The 19,511-nt window shown below is 35.5% G+C and overlaps 1 protein-coding gene across 1 annotated transcript in view; it reads left to right on the top strand.

Moving 5' to 3' along the window:
* The first annotated feature begins 399 nt into the window (after positions 1 to 399).
* The window catches only part of SCAPER (S-phase cyclin A associated protein in the ER), a 143,077-nt gene continuing 123,965 nt past the window's right edge, over positions 400 to 19,511 (top strand). The window contains exons 1-4 of the mRNA XM_059823614.1: positions 400 to 597; positions 12,001 to 12,101; positions 13,467 to 13,583; positions 17,197 to 17,357. Coding sequence (XP_059679597.1) covers positions 12,010 to 12,101; positions 13,467 to 13,583; positions 17,197 to 17,357 — 370 coding nt within the window. The 5' untranslated portion in view covers positions 400 to 597; positions 12,001 to 12,009. The remainder of the gene's footprint in view (positions 598 to 12,000; positions 12,102 to 13,466; positions 13,584 to 17,196; positions 17,358 to 19,511) is intronic.

Genomic DNA, 19,511 nt, shown 5'->3' on the forward strand with positions numbered 1-19,511 from the left:
GTGATGGAATATTGCTGGTGTGGTTATTAGCAGAATGTTATTTTCACCTCTGGATGCACATACTTGTCAGTGTAAGTAATGCAGGATATGTAATTAGAAAATGTAACTTCCCAATGTGCTAAGAGGCAGAATATCTTGTACTGTTGTGCAATGTTAATGTTGGGTTATAAATGCCAAAGAAACACAATCTAGTTCTACATAGCTGCTGCCTATATTTAAGATAAGAACGTGTGTTTTAAAAAACTCAAGTCCATGGGATGATACAGTCTTCTTCAGTGAAAAACTTCATGTTTACAAATGTTTGAATATGTTGAAAAAATGTGTGTTGCACAGAAACCCAACCCCTTACTATACTTCTGTTTGTTGTTTTCCTTTTCCGTTGTATCTTGGTTTTTTCAGAGCGCTACCATAGACTGTAAATTAACATCAGCAGCAGCTGGAGAGAAGAACTTTGACAAAAGCCCAACGAAAACAAGACAGCCTCGAAAAGTTGATCTGCGAGCTCGATACTGGGCGTTTCTTTTTGACAATCTCAGACGGGCAGTTGATGAAATCTATGTTACATGTGAATCGGATCAGAGTGTAGTAGAGTGCAAGGTAAGTCTTCAGCTGTTCTTTGCCTGTTGTCGCATGGCTCTTATCGTGCTTTTTTTTATCCTGTACAAAAAAGCCAAATGAGGAATTAGAGCTTCAGGAACATGTTACTTTTCAATTTGTATTTAGTGAAGACTTGTAAATAGGAAAACTGATGGCATATTTATTCAGATTTAAGAAGATGCTTTCATCTTGGGCAGTGCCTAATTTTTGAAGTGTATAAAACTTGTAGTGCTGTACATAATGTTATTAGATCTCAATTTTTGATGAAATTAGTTTTTGCATATTGAGTTCTGATTTTGTTAATTTTCTGCCTGAACACCGGTTTATTTATTTTTTCCCTGTCATGTTCTTTACTGTAGATGGCACTGTTGTGATTCAGCCTTTTTCACATTCGTTTGCTTCCTGTTAAGTGGCTTAATTATACATTGCTCCCTTTTTGCAGTGATAGTTATCACTCTTCAATTCTCTCTGTGGTGTTAAGAAAGTGATTGGTGGTCAAGCATAAGCAATGTCTGCTTGGGATGTCACTCTAAGGTGCACATCCTAATTTCGAATAACCTGTGTTTGTAATGGTTTGTGCATCTGTTTTATGTTTTATGATGATTTTCTAGTAGATCTGTAGAAAGACCATTGTCATTTAATAAAAATCGCACGTTCTTTAGAAATGGAATTTATCGCAAGCGTTAAGAGAAAGCAGAAGAATATGTTATAAAAGAAATGTTAAAGATATTACTTCTGTTTTCATATTAAACATGGCTGAAAACTCTACACATTCTGGAAATGGTTATCTAATCACTGTAAAAAGCTACATATATCAATTTAAGTAAACTTTTTTTCTTATCATATGCATCTCGTTTTCTGCTGTAATCAGACACGGCCGAATTGACTTTGAGATTAGCATACAAATCCATTTCATTGAAAGCAGGTTTGAAAACTGAACGGTAGCTAGAGGCTTCCAAATTGCTGGTTGGTCTAACACAATTTAACATTTTGTTACTGAACTGTCTTCCTGCTCAGGAAACTTCTCTGGAGAATTTTTTGGTTTAAGAAAATCAGTCAGCCTTGCATTGTAATTAGATTACCGTTTTAAACTTTTGTGGCTGAAAGAACAGAAGCGTATTTGTGTCATTATCACATATTTTTGGGGTTAGATATCATTCAGCATTTTAATCATGCTACTTGATCTGTTCTCAGATGGAGATATTACATAGCCTAAGTGAAAAGTCTTCATTTTAGTAGACGCTTGACAATGATGTATATATCTGTGTGTATCAGATTACTTGTTTGCAAAACAGGGGTGGAAAAAACCAAAAATGAGTAAACAGGGGAATCCAAGGTCATGTGTTGTAAAACTTACGTAACATTCATGTTGCTTTTGCCTTTTAAAAGATCTTTTCTTCTCAGCACAAAAAAGTGCCTTACCTGAGTAGCTGGAGTATGCGTTTGTGCTATGGTCTTTTGTTTGTGAGATTTTCTTTTAAAGGTTGCTGTTAAATGATGACTATTACTCTTTTGATAAATTACTGAAATATTTGTTGATTAAGCTAGGAAATATAGAACTGTTGAGTCCTGAAAATTATTTTTACTAATAATGTTTCATTGTTATCAATTCTGTTGATTGTCATTATTTATTTTGGGGGGTTATTGTTGACAGATACAGTCCAGTTTCTCCCAGAGGTGAAGTTGTCAATGTGTGCTAGCTAATTGCTTACAGCAGAGTATCCTAACTGTTGTCTTTTGAAGTGAGTGCTGTACATAACTCTTAATAGATAGGCATATAACATTCCTGGTACTACATACATAGGCTTCAACTAGGGAGTGATCAAACTCCTCATTAGCATGGAGGTATGTTTTTATTTTGGATGGAATATTAGTGATAACAAACAACAGATCCTTCTGGAAACAATGAGTCTTCCTCGCCTCTGATCTTGAAAAGCTAGTGCTTACTGTCCTCCATCAACTGAAATATCTTGTTTAAGTGCAGCTTTCATATTATGGAATATATAGAAAGTGTTTGCTGTAGTACCTCAACCTTTTAGGAGTTCATAAATTAAAATCGTGATCTAGACTCAGAGTTCAGTTGGCAAATGATATTTGAAAAGCACTCATGCAACATTGCTTCAAGAAGTTGTGTAGTTCAATAGAAGGCCTGTGTCCTGCCATAGAAATAGCTTAACTCAGTCTTTAGTTTGATCATTACAGTTTGTCCATGTGTGACTCAGTTCAGGTAAATAATCATCATTTGCTTACCTAAAACACTTAGTTGTTTTATTGCCTTGGCTTTGCTTGTCCTATATACGTTGCGATCATGTTACTCCTAAGCGCCAAGTTTCATACTTTGTATTGACTGTTCTGATGGTGCCTGGCCAGATCTTGCAAGACCTCTGGTCGTGCCTTTTCTTGCTACTTGAAAATACTAAAGCAGTGAACAGAATCTAGATTCCCTGTTTTGTGCCAGCTTGGGTTTCCACTGTTGCAGTGAAGACGGCTGTAGCAAGGTTCTGCGTGTTATTCCAGGGATGGCTCCGACCGCTTGAATGTGCAGGATTGGGAGGATGCAAAGTGATTTTATGCCTCTGATTATGAATTCTGTGTGGTCTAATGAGGTATCTCCCTAATTCTGCTATCATAAGCAGAATACCAATAATGCAGATGTGGCGTGGCAAAATATGTTAAGCTTCATTGCCAGGAGAATAATGTGTATAATGTGTATAATCCTTTTCATAGGCTTTTGGACTTAGGCCAGATTTAAGGCAGTCATACCATGTGTCTTGTCTGTCCTTGTAGACCCATGATTTTTTGTCATCCCTGCCATAACTTTTAATATCAGTGGACCAATTTAAATTAATTTAGTCATTATACATTTCATGAGACGTAGGTGACTAGCTAGGAGGAAGACATCCTGTTAAGGTTCACATTGCAGAAAAAAGTGCCACTCAATTTTTGTTAGGCACTAGGGAATTCTGAGAGAGAACAAGAGAACATGAATGTACCAACTGAGGGAAGAGGGATTGTGTGTGTGGTGGTTTTTTGTTTTGTTGGGGGTTTTTTGGTTTTTTTAATAAGAATTAATTGAAGTGAATGTCATTATGTCATTTGTGGCACCAGAGAAACCAGTAAGGAGATCATGGGAAAACAGGCTCCACTAGATCCACTGCTTGCAGAACCACTTAGGCTTTTTTTGCTTGGTGGTTTGTTGCGGGTTTTTTTGTTGGTTGGTTGGTTGGTTTGGTTTTTTCTTTCTCTTTGGGCAGGAGGAGTTCAGCTAATTCTTATGCTTTTTCCATTGTTATGTATGGCAGTGCTGGTCTTCTGAATATTTTAATTTTAAGATGAAAATTGCATTTCTAATAAACTTTTACTAAAGCTCATTCTAAAAATGAGAATGGATTAGCTTCATTTTTATGCTGTTTTTTGCAAACTTTTTATACTCCATAGAAAAGTATCTAGTGGTTAACATGTTACAAGAGATACCAACAGACGCATCAGCTCAGCTGAAAATGGATTAATGTATTTCTGCTATATCTAAAGAATCGAGATGATTTTGAGAAATGAGAATTTCGTACTGCCATGTTTTTCTGTTTACTTTCCAAACTCATTTGACAGAATATCTCATTAGCTCTTTTCATGAAGTACCATTTTTATTTTTACTGCTGGACATATGTGGGAAATGATATTAAATAAGGATCCAAAATGGTTAAACAGTTAAGTTTTCCTTGTTTTTTTTTTATAGTGGGATTTTGAGAATTCCTTTTTATTAAGATAAGGAAGTTTTTGATAACACAGATTTAATTCATATTTCAACTTTTTAAGTGATACCTCCTCAAACTTATGTCTTGGTTAAATGGGCATGTGCTGTTCTATTTGAATATTTTAGTTGTATAAAGATCATATTAAAAGAAGGCCCATGTAAAAATGAAATGTGACAACTTATGGCATTTGAAACCTTCAGATTAATCTGGTATAAAAATATTTCTTCTTGATTTTTGTACCTTTTGCTCTCTTGTAGTCTTACAAGTTGGTATAGTTTTATTGATTACATTGTCACTGTAGATCGTGTTTGATGCTCCCAAATCGGAAAGGGCTCTAGTGGCTGGTTGTGGTTGAAACTGCAGACGAAAGGGTTGTGGTAAGGATACAAACAGTGGAAATGTGTGTAAGAGGATCAGTGGTTGTGTATATTTTCTCTCAGCTTTGGGTACTGCTAAAGTTGGTATTTTGCCATTGATTTGGAACTGAGAACTCTCAAATCTATGTATATAGATATATAGATACAACTTTGATTCTTCGTATATAAAGATATGATGAACATGGTTGAATTATTTCTAAAATAAAGAATTCTGAAGTTTAAGAATCATCTTACTGTACATAAATCAGTTTGTATAATAGTGATAGATAGAGATTAGATATATTCTAATAGATTTGGCTATAATCTTCAACATTTCAGAATGCACATTATATGGATATTCCATTCATCAGCTAGGTTTCTGTGTTTCTAATGTTTATATGAATGTTTTGTTACCTAGTATTTTCTAGTTTTGGGTGCTGAGCTTAGGCAGCAAAGTAATGCCTTTAAATCTCTTTCTGTATGCTAAAAGGAATTAAGCCCAAAATTATTTGTGGATGGATGAAGGCAGGTTCTGTAGCCAACTTTGGCCAATGGAATTTTGGTTAATGCAACAGAAAAATGCATTCTGCTGCTATTGTTTTATGGTCTTCAGGTGTCTCAGCAATTATATATGTGTGTCTGTGTGTATGTATAAAAAAAATTTTAAAAACCACACCACACACTTACTTAAAACTGTTACTGACACAGTTTGAGCAACTGGATCCAGCAGCTAAGGCTACAGTAAGTCTAGAAGAATCTCAAACTACTTTAAATTGAATTGTTGGGGTTTTTTTCTCCTAGGATGGCTTCAGCTGGTTTGTTTTTTTCCTTTCAAAAAAGCTGAATTTTATTATGTGAAAACTTAGTTCTATATTCTTTTTAAGTTGCTATTTAGCATTACTTAATGCTTGTACAACCTTTTTATCTTTCCACCCATCATTACTTATTGATGTATTTCTATAAGGTTTTGTCAAGGGTAGTTTCTCTCTTCACTTTCTAATGCTTACAGATACATTCTTAAATCAATCTACCTTGAGTGTATTTCAGTGAAAACAGTTTCATTCTGCTTGAGATTCTTATTCCCTCTTATAAGATGGAAAATTCAGCAATGAAGTTCTGTTGCTCTGATTCTCACAGACAGCACAAGATACTCTAAAGATGTGGGTAAAGCCTTTCCCTTAACATCATGCAACATGTCAAGTCTTTTATTATGTGAAAGAACCAGCTGAAACAACCTTAGTTAAGGCTTTCTAATCAGGGTGATATCTATGAGAGAGTTTGAATTGATTGAAGGCCTCCCAGAAGGAAAGAGGAACTTACTTCATTAGGTCTCTTGCTGAGAATGCCTTGTGAGGGCTGCTTTCGGTTCCAGGTATGCTAATTCTAATGATTTCAGTCTATGCATGCAGACTGAGACCCGTGGTCATCCAGGCTGATTACTGGCTTTTAAGACAGCCAAGAAAGTAAAACTGTTTCTAAATGTGTTGAAGCTGAAGGTAGAAAAACCAAGATTTTCCTAACTTGAGTGAAAAGGAAATCTGCAATAATTCAGTATAATGGTCAAGTTGATCCAAACAGGATCTTGATCCTATTTTCACTGGTAAGGGCCAATTCAATTCTGTCCATTTTACTTTTTTGGGGGGATAAATTTTGATTATTGTTTTTTTCATCCTTTTGAATTTTACAAATATGAAAAGTACTTGGTTCCAGGGAGGAAAAAATACAGATTCAGGGTTTGATACCTAAGGCTTTTTGGGAGAAATAATTTGTTATTTGTGAATTTCACTTCTTTCCTTGTAGTGCTACAGAAGCTAAGAAAGGTAGAAGACTTAGGAAGTATTTTATTTCCTCAACACAAGCCTCTATGTATTCTGTTTAGATACATTATTCTTGTTCCAGTGTCCTGGATTCCTCTAGGTGAAAAAAATCTTGGCTTTCCCAAGGAATTAAAAAAAACCCCCAAACCTCAAACTGCAAAATCTGTGTTTTTTAATTAAGGTTTGTTCAGCATCTTTTGCTTTTTACATCTAAATTCTTTTAATTGCTAATTATTTCCCTACTGGAGTCCTCTATTAAGTGTATTTCTATAAATTTTTTAACTATTTTGAGCATTAACTTAATACTGTGTTGTACTGACGTCTTCATTCTTTGAAACTCTAGAACATTTCCAGTTAGAAGGAGAATTTCAGCATGAAATGAACTCTGTTCTATATGATTGAATCTATTTTCTTTTTATTCAGTAAAACCAAGGTGATTATGAGTTTCCCTGAAAGCCTAAGCCAATAATTTACATATTAGAACGTGTATAATTATTTCTCTGTGTTGCTTACAAGACAGTCTTTCAGATCAGTAGGGTTTTATGGAATATATATTCAAATTGTTTGAGAAGGTCTAATTCTGCAGTTGGAGTATGTCAGAAGTATGCTAAGCTGCCACTTATCACTCAATTATAAAAAATACATGTCTTCTGGTTTTGAATTTGGAGTTATTAAGAAAGAGTATGTTTACGTCTCTTTTTAAATAAATAGCCTGTGGCTGTATTGTGACAGTCAATGCCAAGTTAAAATCTTTTGTGAGCGTTCCTCCTGCCTCTTTTTGGATATGCACATTTTCATTGCTGTCATCTTTCGGAGATGAATCAAAATCGTTGAAGTCAACAGTGAAGGACAGGAAAATGGCGTAATGATGGGGCATTCAGTGTCACGGGTGGAAATGGATGAGATCTTTCAGAACGGTCATGTAATCTAAAAGCCAGATACTGAAAAACCAGCATCTTTTGTGTGAATGAATTGCATGATTAAGTCCTTGCATGTGCCCCTTGACCACTACAATCATTCTTATGGAGAAAATTTACTTTGGTAACGGTTACGCTTCTCAGGAGCACATCCTTGGCAGATAGAGGATTATGACTGTCATTTTACATGTGAATCAGTGAGGAGCAAACTGAGGCCAGGGATGGTGCATTTCACATTTGGATCTAAGAGGACACGGGTCCCTGCAGCTTTACTATCTACAGTTTGCTTAGCGGCTTCTGCAAGGCTACTGTGAGAGCATTTAAAAAGGCAGACCAATTGGGAGAACGTTAGTTACTGGAAAATTATTCTGGTTTTCTCTTCTCTGCATCTGTTTTAGAGTCTTTTTTTCCCCTTTTTTTTTTTTTTTTTTTTTTTTTAAATTATCTACCATGTACTAAAGTTGGTATAATGAGAGTCCTTTGGCTAGAGGAGCTGCTTCCTTCCTTTCTTTCTTTCCTAAAGTTGTAAGAACCACTTTGGCAATCATCTTTGTTTAACCTAACCCTAGAGCTGGCTTTAAGTGTTTGCAATTCAGCTGTATGAAAAAGACTACAAGGAATTTTTTGAAGCAATTTTTGTGTCAAATTACTGAAACAGCTGGTTAACCTTAAAAACATAAATTGAAAAAGAGAAAGAAGGAACTTAGGTTGCCTACTAAAAATGTACTCCAGTACAAGAAAATGGAGTTTATTTTGGTAAATACATAATTTAAAATATGTGGTGTAGATAATGAGGCAATATAAAGTATGCATAGTTTGTAACATAAAACACACATTTCTAGCCTTGACAATAAGCTAAAGAACAGATGTGGTGACTGAGTTAATTTCTCTGATGCGTATTCCACTATTTTGAATTGTAGTAACCTTAAAATCCAACAATCTTCCATGCTTCCCTGTTTTCCTTCTCCTTGTTTGAGAATGGGAGAATAAATGGAGAAGGCGAAGTTTCAAAGTCATTATGGGATTTCCAAACAAAGTGAACTTCTGTTTTTAAGGATTATAACAGGCCTATCTGGGACCCACATCAAGGTAGTCCTGATTCAGGAATATGGGATTATTCTGATGTAGCTACTCTCTGTATTAGAAATCCTTGTTGATGGCAAAGTAGTTAATGCAATCACCCAATTGAAGAGACTAGAAGTACAACTTCAAGGTAAATACATACATTGAGACCAAAGTAATGATTAAGAGCTGGAGAAAAGAAGGAAAAACACAAAAAGAGCTTTTTGACAGCAGGACTATTGATCAGAGAATTGAACGGAGGGGCGAAAGAAACAGGAGCGGTATTGTGAGTGTTTTTAGTTTTATGTCACTGATTTTCCTTTAAGTGTTGTTTTTTTAACAGTATTGCTTTCTTTTTTAGTTTGAACTGGCTCTTTAAAAATCGTATGGGATGGATATGACCTTGAAAAATAATGGGATTTAAAATTGTTTTGACTCTAGTGCAGCCATAACCTACTCCATAAAGGTTCCTTTTTGTCAGCACCTTCTCAAGTGGTACAAGTTTCCACTGCTTCAGCACCACAGGGTATATCTGCTACACTTGGTACCGTAGGTGAGCTGGAGAGCTGTATTGATGTCCAGGACCCCAGAGCCCTGCACGCCAGTATTGTGTGTCAGTAGGACAAAGGGATGGCGCCAACCGTCCTCTGTATGCGCCAGTAACTAGAATTAATTACAAACCAATCGAATCCGTTGCAGCCAATTGGTAAACTAATTGGTAATTTTAGCTGTACATCTATATGTAGTTATCTGGATGCCTGTAACGGCGCTTTCAGAGCCACTTTTGTTCTGCTTCATCCTGCTTGACAAAATGGCCCTCATAGCTTTAGGGAGAAAGATGTGCATCAGTGAATATGGGGCCGCTCCAGCTGCTTGTCTTGTTTGTATTCCCTTGTTCGTAAAACATGACTCGGGTTACAGCTGCATGGTTCTGCTCTGATCATTTCTGATAATGTGTAGCTAAACATTCCTTAAAATAGGTTAAGCCATTTATTGTATTTTTTTCCTGTGCCAACTAACGTCAGAAATATAACTCATATTCAGATTTACTCTTTTTTTTTTTGTGAGGAATATCTCGGTGGCAGACTTGAAAAGTAAATGATTCAGAATTAAATTTTGCTTTCTATGCTCTTATTGTTACTAACAGTCAGCACAACTTAGTATGGGCTAACCTAAATGGACATGAATTGAATTAGAAAGCTGAAATTTTATTAGTGAAACTGAAAAAAGAACTGGCTAAAATACTTGACTTGTTCATTTCTTGTAGCAGACTTTACTTAAGAATTATTTTGGTGCTGTAAACCAACTGCCTTGTAAGAAAGATTTTTGTTAGCTTTTTTGTGGAGTATTTCAAAACAAAGCGCAACTTTTACATCAGCAGTGGTATTCTGTTTGGTTTCCCTTGTGTTTGACTTTCTTGTGACTTTTCCCTTGTAACAACCAGCATATATGCTCTGTATCTGTCATACGTACTAGTTAAAAGGGTACTCTGTGAAAACTGAAACTGAATTTCAAACTTGCATTTGTGTTAAACAAAATGAATAACCATCCATATAATTTTATATGAAAAAGCATTTTGCATACATTAGGGGTCCTTTTTCTATTAAAAGAACAATTAAAAGTAAAGATGAATGGGATGTGATGTTACAAAAATGTGCATTAGTTACCTGTACTGTAGTAGAGTGCTTTTATTGTTTTCAGTGTTAAAAGGTTTACTGTTAAAATTCGTAGTTATACACTTAAGACGGGATACATTTTTATTTGTAATTCTTCCCAAAATATTTCTAAGAAATAATTATTTGCCTTGAGCAGAAAATTTCTCTTAATACCAGCAGGAATGATTGGGACATAGTGAAGAATTTGCAAAACAGCAACACTTCGTCATTAGTGTTTTTCCTTATACCATAAAGTTTTGTCTATATTTTAAAGTCTGCATGTGAAGCTGATGTAAGTTTTCATGAAATTCAAGCTTCATTTATGGATTTTTATTATTATCAGCATGTTGTAATCATAGAATACAGTATACCTTTTTCTTGTCTTTGAAAGAGTAGTTGTGAAAGCTTCTATTTCTGATTGACGTGATCTCAAACTGTCTCCTTTAGAAATGCATTCATGTGCTTCGTCGGGTCTTTTAGTTCCCTACTCTTCAGCCCCTGGCATTTTATCTATGAATGTCTTACTGATACAGTGTGAAGTCAAGTTAATTTTATATGTCTTTTCATAACAGTTAATTTTCTTTGTTAGAGACCAACGCATAATTTACAGGATTCTAACTACTTAAATCAAGATTTTGCAATATTTTGACTAAAACTCCAGCACACCCACATAATTTCTGACAGTCTATGTTTAATCCTACCCAGGAATTATGGGATGCACTAGATTGATCTTAAGATCCCTCCCAGTTGTGTTATTTTATCATAATGTGTAAATTTTAAGCCATAAAATATGTTCATGACTACAGCTTTCAGTGATTAATTCACATAAAAATGCATAAATTCTTCAGTAACTTCGTATAGTTCAAAAGTAATTTTTAAAATGCTAAAAAATTGATTGGTTTGTAATGGTCAAGAAGTATAATCTGGGTATTGGAGTTATAAGCTCTGGACATTTAATTACTCCATAGACAAGAATGTGTAATTAGTGACTTTTTTTCGCTTGTTAAGGTGTGCTAATCAGAGAAGAGAATGTAAACTTTGCATCTTGCAGCCTACCTTGTTTATTTCTCAGTAAGTTTATGTCAAACATGATAATTTTATAATGCTGCGGTCTTTCTCTTTTTGCCTCTCAAAATATCACCTTGAGAGTCTTTCTGATTAAAAACTGCTTTATTAGTACCGTAGCACTGATAATCTCACGTGACAATAGAATGTCTGTCATTAATCTGGACACATACAAGCAGACATCATTGGAAAGTTGTGCACACTTGAAAGTCCATTGGAACAGGATACGGTTTTCTGAACTTCATAGGCATAAGAACTACTTTTTTCTAATGCAGGGATCCCAGGATTCTCCAGAAGGAATTCCCTTCATCTGATGCAGTTGCCTTTGTATACTTTGTGTATTTTTGCTTCACAAACAGATTAATTGTGACATTTTTAGTCTCCCACAGGTCTGTCAGGTTTTACAGACGTTTTGCTTATTTGATGAAGGATGTCCAGCATATTCTAAAAGATAGTAACTCTGACCAAAAAATCTTGAAACAGTGATACTTATATATGTTAGGAATTATTTTCTTGCCAAATTTTGCTATTTTCTCCTTAGACATTGGTGCTCGCAGAGATCTTAGAAAATGTACACCTTTTTTGATAGAATAAATATTTTAATGTTTGTTCACATAAAAATCATAATTATCTGGGCTTTTTTGTTTTCAGGGTTTTTCTCCGTTTTATTTTTCATGAGAGTGCTACAGACTAGTAAATTTCCTTTCTTTTCAGTTCTTTTATTGGGGCGGGGGGATTGTTTTTTAAATACAAAGGTTGATGTAATGGTTGCTTTTCAGGAAGTCCTGATGATGCTTGATAACTATGTAAGGGATTTTAAAGCATTGATTGACTGGATACAGCTACAGGAGAAGCTAGAAAAAGCTGATGCTCAAAGCAGGTAATTAGATTTTTTTTTTTTTTTTTTTTTTTTAAATCTACATCCAAATACTGTCTCATAGTAAACTTAATTTTGTAGCAGAGATTCAGCAAATAGATCCAATTTTAGTATTTGCTCTGGAGTGTCAGGAAGGAAATTTTCCTTTTGGACAGAATTGGTGTGAGGACGTAGAGGGGATTTTATCCTCCCTGGTAGGTTTATCAGTGAACAGCTCTGCTGGTAATGGTAAAGGGTTTGGAAGTATAGTATCTGAAAGGTAAAACTGATTAAGTCTTTACCATTTGTGCCTAGTGTTGAATTAGTGCCTTGGTGCCTAAGTTTAGCTTTGAGAGGTAAATGAGAAGTAAGTTTTTGCTGGTATAATTTGTGCCTGTGGAAGATGGGAGATCTGTAGTATGTGTGGAGTGATACACTCTAGTTCTTCCATTTTCCTTTGTTAGGTAGTGAGTTCGATCACTCATCTGACAAAAAGTAGACCAAACGGGACAGAGTGGTTGTAGTAGTCGATTATAGGTTGTCAATCCTGCTAGCAGTACTGGCACCAGTTGAAAAAATAATTTATGTAAGTGCTTTTCTGAATCTGTCTTCACCAGCACTGGGTTCTATAAGTTTGATTTTGTTTTTAATTGCCAGTTGTAATTTTCATGTAATCAGATAGCTTCAGGAGCAAGAGTTAAAAAGAAAAAAGAAGATAGCATCAGCTTCAATGAGAAGGATAGTGAAACTGCTGCCCTGGCTTCCGCCTCAAACTATGTCTGTTTGGATGAGAACATTTTATGTTAGTGGCAGTTAACTTAAATCAACCTGTTCAATTATCTTTGCGAGTACACATTTATCGGTAAATGTTACTGCTGACGAAGGTTGGTGTGTCCGTAGTATAATAGAAGGAGTGGACGCTGGTGTATTTGGGTAGTTCTAAAGTTTTTTATGTACTGGAGGTATTTTATACCTCTATTAACCAAAGCAGCATTTAAACTGTATTGAATGCTCTGTTACAGAGGAGGGGAAAATGTAGGATACCTTAAATGGTTGTGGCCTTCTATGTGCATTGTTACTGTCACTAAAACAAGAGGATATTTCCAGTCCTACCCCTGATCTTTTCCTTTTAACTGGTTGTTTTGATGTTTGGTCCCACACTGACATTTAAAATAAGCATTGTAGTCTTGAGAGTATGCATTATTTTTGATACGGGTCTGGCTAATATGGTTTGGAGTTGGTGTAGAAACAATTGCTAAGATGTATGATTAAATTCAGCAGTATTCATTAATACTTTATAACATTTGTTGGAGCTGTTTTTCCTTTAAGGTGATAGAGGAATAGTTACTGTGAATTTTATTTTTAGACTTTTATTTCTTGAATTTGCAGACCTACTTCATTAGCCTGGGAAGTAAAGAAAATGTCTCCAGGACGCCATGTGATCCCAAGTCCATCAACAGATAGAATTAGCGTGACATCAAATGCTCGAAGAAGTTTAAATTTTGGGTATGAAACCAACTCATGAATTTATTAAAGCTAAAATAAGGATTCATTTGAAGCAGAGTTCATGAATACACTGTTTTTCTATAGTAATCAATATATTGTTTTGCTGTTTATTAAGGCATATGCAATTATTTGCAATTCTTTCATGAAAGAAAAGCACATGGTCTGTAAAAGGCTTTTCTTTCATGAATGCAAATAATTGCATATATTACTTAATAAACAGCAAAACAATATATTGTTTTATTATATATTATTTATTATATATTATGTGTATTTCATGTATTTATTATATATTATTATAAATGCATTGTGTCAAGGACTTAATTTTTTATTTAGTTCATTACATATTTAATTCCTGGTCATTCCAAAGACCTGAAGATAAAATATAATGAGTGTATTTCATGTTATCTGTTTAGTACTCTCTTCCCACTACAAAATAAAGGTCAAAATTTCTGTAATTGGCATTTTAAAATTGCCAGCGTATGCCATGTGGATGGCCAGCTGAGTGTGCAAAAGTAAATATAGGTCAAAAAGAGTGAATGTAAAGTGAGATTATTATGATTCTGATGAATGGCAAAACTGATACTAGTTTAAATACAGAGCATATTATATACTACAGTAAAGCATCTTTTACTTGTTAAAATGAAAATGGCTGTTTGAAAGCAGTTCAACAAAACTGTGCATAAATACCAGTTTGGAGCAGCACTGTCTGGTGCTGTTTCATTTCTGGAGAGCACCTATATGTCCAATTTAAATCTTTCTCAGGGTGAGTTTTTTAGTTCGTTCAGGTTTGTCGGGATCTAGTGCACATACTGTACTGTTTTCATAAGTGGTTACAATGTCCTCAGCAGAGTTGTAATATTAGAATATTTGGTCAATACCTCTGAGTATTGAGCTCTCTTAAATTTTGAATATCAAATATTTCTACAAAAATACTACAGAGTGTGTTTGGTGGAAAAATAGCTCCAACGGTGCTAGTCTCTCTGTAGATGTATGTATTGATACTTAACCTGACAACACTTGAGAGGTGTCTGCTTAAATGCGTGATGATGGGGAGAAAATATACACAAGTAGTCAAATGAAAAATTTGAACCAGGTGGAAATCAATGCTCTTTTATTTTTATTGGAACACAAACAACAGCTCAGCATAACAACATCTTTCAGCTAAGCCTGGTTTTGTATGTAATTACATGTTGCTATTGTTGCTGGAGCTGTTTTATTTACTGTCACAGGGAGATGATTAGCAACTGTGTGTGTTAAAGCAGCTAAAAAAAGATAGGTTTTCTATCCCTCAGACTTGCAAACTTTTTCTTCTGCCTTAGTCTGCTTGTGTGTCTCAAAGCAAGGCAACACCAGACAACTGCAGTATTTTGTGTGTGTTTGAGAAAATAGGATAGAAAAAAAAGGTTTAGACATACTTGGTACTATGGAAATTTTTGACAGAATGCTAGGAATTATAGGAAAGGAACAGAGGAGAGAAGAGAAGGTGGTGTTGTACCACTGTAGAAATACATAGCGAATGACTCGATACCTTTGCTCATTTTCGTCTCTTCCCAAAAGCAATGTAGAAAAAGTAGGAAAAGTACAAAAAGTGGAAAGAGGAACAATCAGAAGTATCCAACAGTATTGATGCAAAAATAAAAGAATATGGGGAAGAGATAACAAGAAGGGTTTGACAAATAAAATTACTTACAGAGAAGATGAGTAGGAGGATTTTGTTCATTGGTTTTCATGAAAAGGGGCTGGAAGTACTAATTGAAATGATCAAACACCAAGCTTAAAATGACAGAAGCATTTTTCAAGACTTAGTATGTAGAATTTGTTATTATGCGATGCTTTGGATGCCAAAAGCATAAATTACTTCAGAAATTAATATCACTAAGAATAAAGTCCATATTTGATTATCAAATACAAAGATGTGTTTAATAAATTACAACAACTTTTCAGTGTAAATTGCTGCAGCCTGGAGGGTGTGCCAAAGGAAAAGTCATTCTGTACTGCACGGTTCTGATAGTCTCTTCGCTCGGCTGTATGGAACTATCAGAGGCAGGGTACAGGACTTGGCCTCTTTTCCTGGTTTCCTCATGTGAAGTGGTATTGCATCCCCATAGGATTAGCAGGGATTATTAAAACCAAACCAACCAACCAGCCATGTTTTTGTAATTTATGGAATTAATCCTGATAGAGTTTTTCTGATGACTGACTTAATAAAGAAAGGAAATAATGACAAATTGACATCTCACTGGGCTTAAAATAAGTGAACAGTCTAGTTGTATGGGGGTTTTCTACACATTTGTTTGAAACTTGCAAGGTCTCCATTTCTTTATCCTTGATTTGCTTTAGCTAATGAGGCAGCTGGATTTGTTGGACTGTTTTAATCAGTGTTGTAAAGGTTGGAAGAGAAATCAGTTGTGATTGCAGATAAAATGACTCTTGTTACAGAAGAGAATTGGAAACTTCTTGAACATGTGCTTCTTGAATGTTACCATTTTCCAATTGAAAAAATTTTGCTTGCATTCACTTAAATAAAACTGTATAGGTTTTTGCTCTAAGGCTTGTGCAGAAAATGGCAACTTCTTACAAAGAGCAAAACAAAATAATTAAAAAAACCACTAGAGTTCTGTCTATCCAGAAATTCAAAGTTTGGGTGGTCAGTGTTATTTGGACCTTTCTGAAAGTTAGTAGAATGGCCTTCCAGACTTAGAATTTATTTTTGCCGAGTAGGTAATAGAGAATAGATCTATTCCTTTATTTGCTTAACCTTGGAACAGAGTACGTCACGGATTTGCGTGATCTACTTTAACAATCAAACCTGCACTTTTTTGGACTTCCTGCCCATATGCTTTGTTAGACTCCTACTATTAGTAATGGTTGCAGCCCATTCTGTGCAGTTCATTGATGAAATTAGGCTGGACCCGGGAAGATGCAATAGAAGAGCTGTTACATTTGGCTGTAAATGCTCACCATATGTTTATTTCTATGATTTAAAAATGTGGGATCAGAGAATATTTCCCATGGGAACTGTTCGTCCATCACTAGAGTGTTGCATGTTTCTTCAGTCATTAGACATTTTAAAAAATTTAATCTGAGAATTTAGCTTCTTGTTAATTTAGTTTCATTGACTACCAAATATAAGGAATCTCACTTGGAGATTTTTCTCCAGGTGCAGCACTATTTTCTATCTTCTTCCGACTTTTCTGTGACTGGGAATATGTAATGGGCTATGAAGGTAATTACCTAATAGAAACAAAAAAACCCCAAACACCCCACCTGCTGATTTATTGCTGCATCCTTGTTTCTGTGGTTAGATTTACTTTTTTCATGAGTTGAATTTATAGGGATTTTGCTGATGAGAAATCTTGTGAGGCTTTAACGTTCAAGAACTACAAATTTCATTTTTTTAAAACTGTGGAAAGAGAAAGGGAAACAGGCTGTGTGAAGAGTTACTTAGAATAAGCTTTTCTTGTTGTTTTATAGTAGGTTCCAGTTTTTGGAACTAGCTCTCAGTCTGAGTCAGTGAATGCCAAGATTAAGGAGAGAGTGTCCTGATAAAGTTTTCTAATGAACCATTCTGTTATTTGATTAGACACTAAAAAGAGCTATGACTTTCATTTAGGAACCCTGCAGTGACAATTTCTGCAACACGCCTGGCTCCTTCTGGTGTAAGTTGGGCTGATAAGGTAAAAGCCAATCATGGAACGAAAGCTGCCAATCCTGAGCTAGCAACAGTGCAAACCTGTCTACCGCCTCCAGCACAGAAGTCATCACGGAAAAATGGCAAGTCTCTGACCTTATCTGTATGTTAGTTTTAGGCATTTAAAGAACTGAAGAGTCAGTGGTGTGCTGTGTTTTATTGGCCGTTACCTGCAGCTGATGAGCTCCAAAAAGAGCAAAACCACTTAGGTCCTGTAGTACTGGCCTGTAAGTGTTCAGTTATTTTTTAAAAAGAAATATACTATACAATTCAGACTTGAAACATTTAGTTTTAAGAAATAATAGTCATTCCTTCTAGAGGCTTTGTTTGTTCTTAAGAATCTCTTATCTCTGACATTCAACATTGGACAATTTCAGTGACGTTCTCATGGCTCAATTGTAATGTTTTTAACAAATCAAGTTCTCCTTAGGAGCGTTTTATCCTTTGTATGGAGGCTAGAATCACTTTGGTAAAATCAGATTAACCTCACTGATGGGAGCACAAGAGGGTCTGTGAAGATTACGCAAAGGGAGTCACAAAGTCTCTTCACATGCATTATTGAAGCAGATATGAGGCTTGTGCATCATCTGCTCTGCCTGTCCGCCAGCTAATGCACTCACAGCTGTTAGGTATGTTCAGGCCTTGTGGGAGGGAGGATTCCTCCTGCCACCTCTCTTGCCCCCCTGAAGCCCAGCTGGGGCTTACAGTGGCCAGATTTCCCTAAAACACGTTTTCTCCAGTGATTTCCAACAGCATTATCATTAAGCCTGACAATGCTTTTGTGAAGTGAATGAGCGGTATGATACTGTATCTGTTTCATGGTTGATGGAATTTCCAAATTTAACTAAGTAAGTCCTTAGGGAGAGAGAGAAAACACATTATTTTTCCAGATATTTCTTTAAATTGTTTTATTCTGGATTCATAATTAAATGAGGTTAAATCGTCTTATCTCATTTCCCTTATTAAACGCACTGTTACCTCAATATTTTCGTGAATTTAAAAAAAATAATAGTTTTGTCTTTCGTGCTTGAGGGTTTTCTACAAGATGAAATATAGTCTAGTCTTATTGTCTAACCAGTTTATGGCAAGAGAAAAGATTGGTTTAGTAACAGTAGTACACAGAGGCAATAGCCTAACATGAAATTAATTCCCAGGTGCTCGTGGTAAGAGGTGAGATAGGTGCTAGAAGTTTAGAGTGTGTATTAGGACTGGCAGTAGGTGCCTACAATTAGAATAGTTGTTTATTGTTTGTATGTCACTTAGGAGAAAGGGCATTCAAGAACATGTAAACTTCTCAGAAATACCAACTGTTTTTTTCTGCTGCCACACTTGAAATCTACTTTTACTAATTATTATTATCTTTCCTGTATTAATTGCTCACATCCTTCGTGGTGAATAGATGTTCTTTGTAATGTAGCTAAGACTTCAGACTTTGCAGGACATGCAGTCCTCTAAAGCAACTGGTTTGGGCTCAGACGTGCTGTCACCTTATCTCAAGTAATCAGAGTTTTCCAAAGTGCCTCTCAGATACAGTAATACTACTTTAGATTTAAAAAAAAATTGGGGCTGAAGTTTCATAGTGAGTGGGGAAGGTCAAATAGGCTTTGGTAGTGTATTACTTGCAAGTACGTTTTTAAGAAGGGGCACGCATCTCCTGAGGTAGAACTCCTAAGAGTTTTACACATACTTGCCTAGATTTATTTTATTGATGTTGCCGGTACGGCTGCTTGGCCAGTTCTTCCAGGTGGAGTAACATTGAAAGAGTAAGGCCCTGGTGGCTGTGAGGGCCTCAAGGTAACAGATGGCTTGTCACTTCCATGTAATGCAAGAGCCAGCCCAGACAGGGAAGTTAAAATGAAACTGGAGAATGATCAGGGTAGTCAAATGAATAATTCATTAACAAAACTCTGGGAGTAATCAAACCCAGCATGTGATACTTAGCATGTGGAGATGGCTACTGGGCTATACGAAAAGAATTCCAGGCTTTGGGAAAAAAGTGAAGGAAGGGAGGAAGGGAGATGCCCTACTGAGTATTAACTTTGCTTCACGTTAGGAGCTATGTGATCTAATGTCAATAAATGTATTAGCTTTGCAAACTTTTTGTTAAGAATGTGCCTGGAAATGACTGAATACTAAACTGGTAAGTGAATTAAAATGAAAAAGTAAATTCTTGTGCACAGCTAGTTGTTAGATGGCATAAAACTGTTAAACTGATTCCAATTATTTCAACAGTCTGG

Source organism: Gavia stellata, chromosome 13, assembly GCF_030936135.1.
Source record: "Gavia stellata isolate bGavSte3 chromosome 13, bGavSte3.hap2, whole genome shotgun sequence".
Taxonomy (NCBI): domain Eukaryota; kingdom Metazoa; phylum Chordata; class Aves; order Gaviiformes; family Gaviidae; genus Gavia; species Gavia stellata.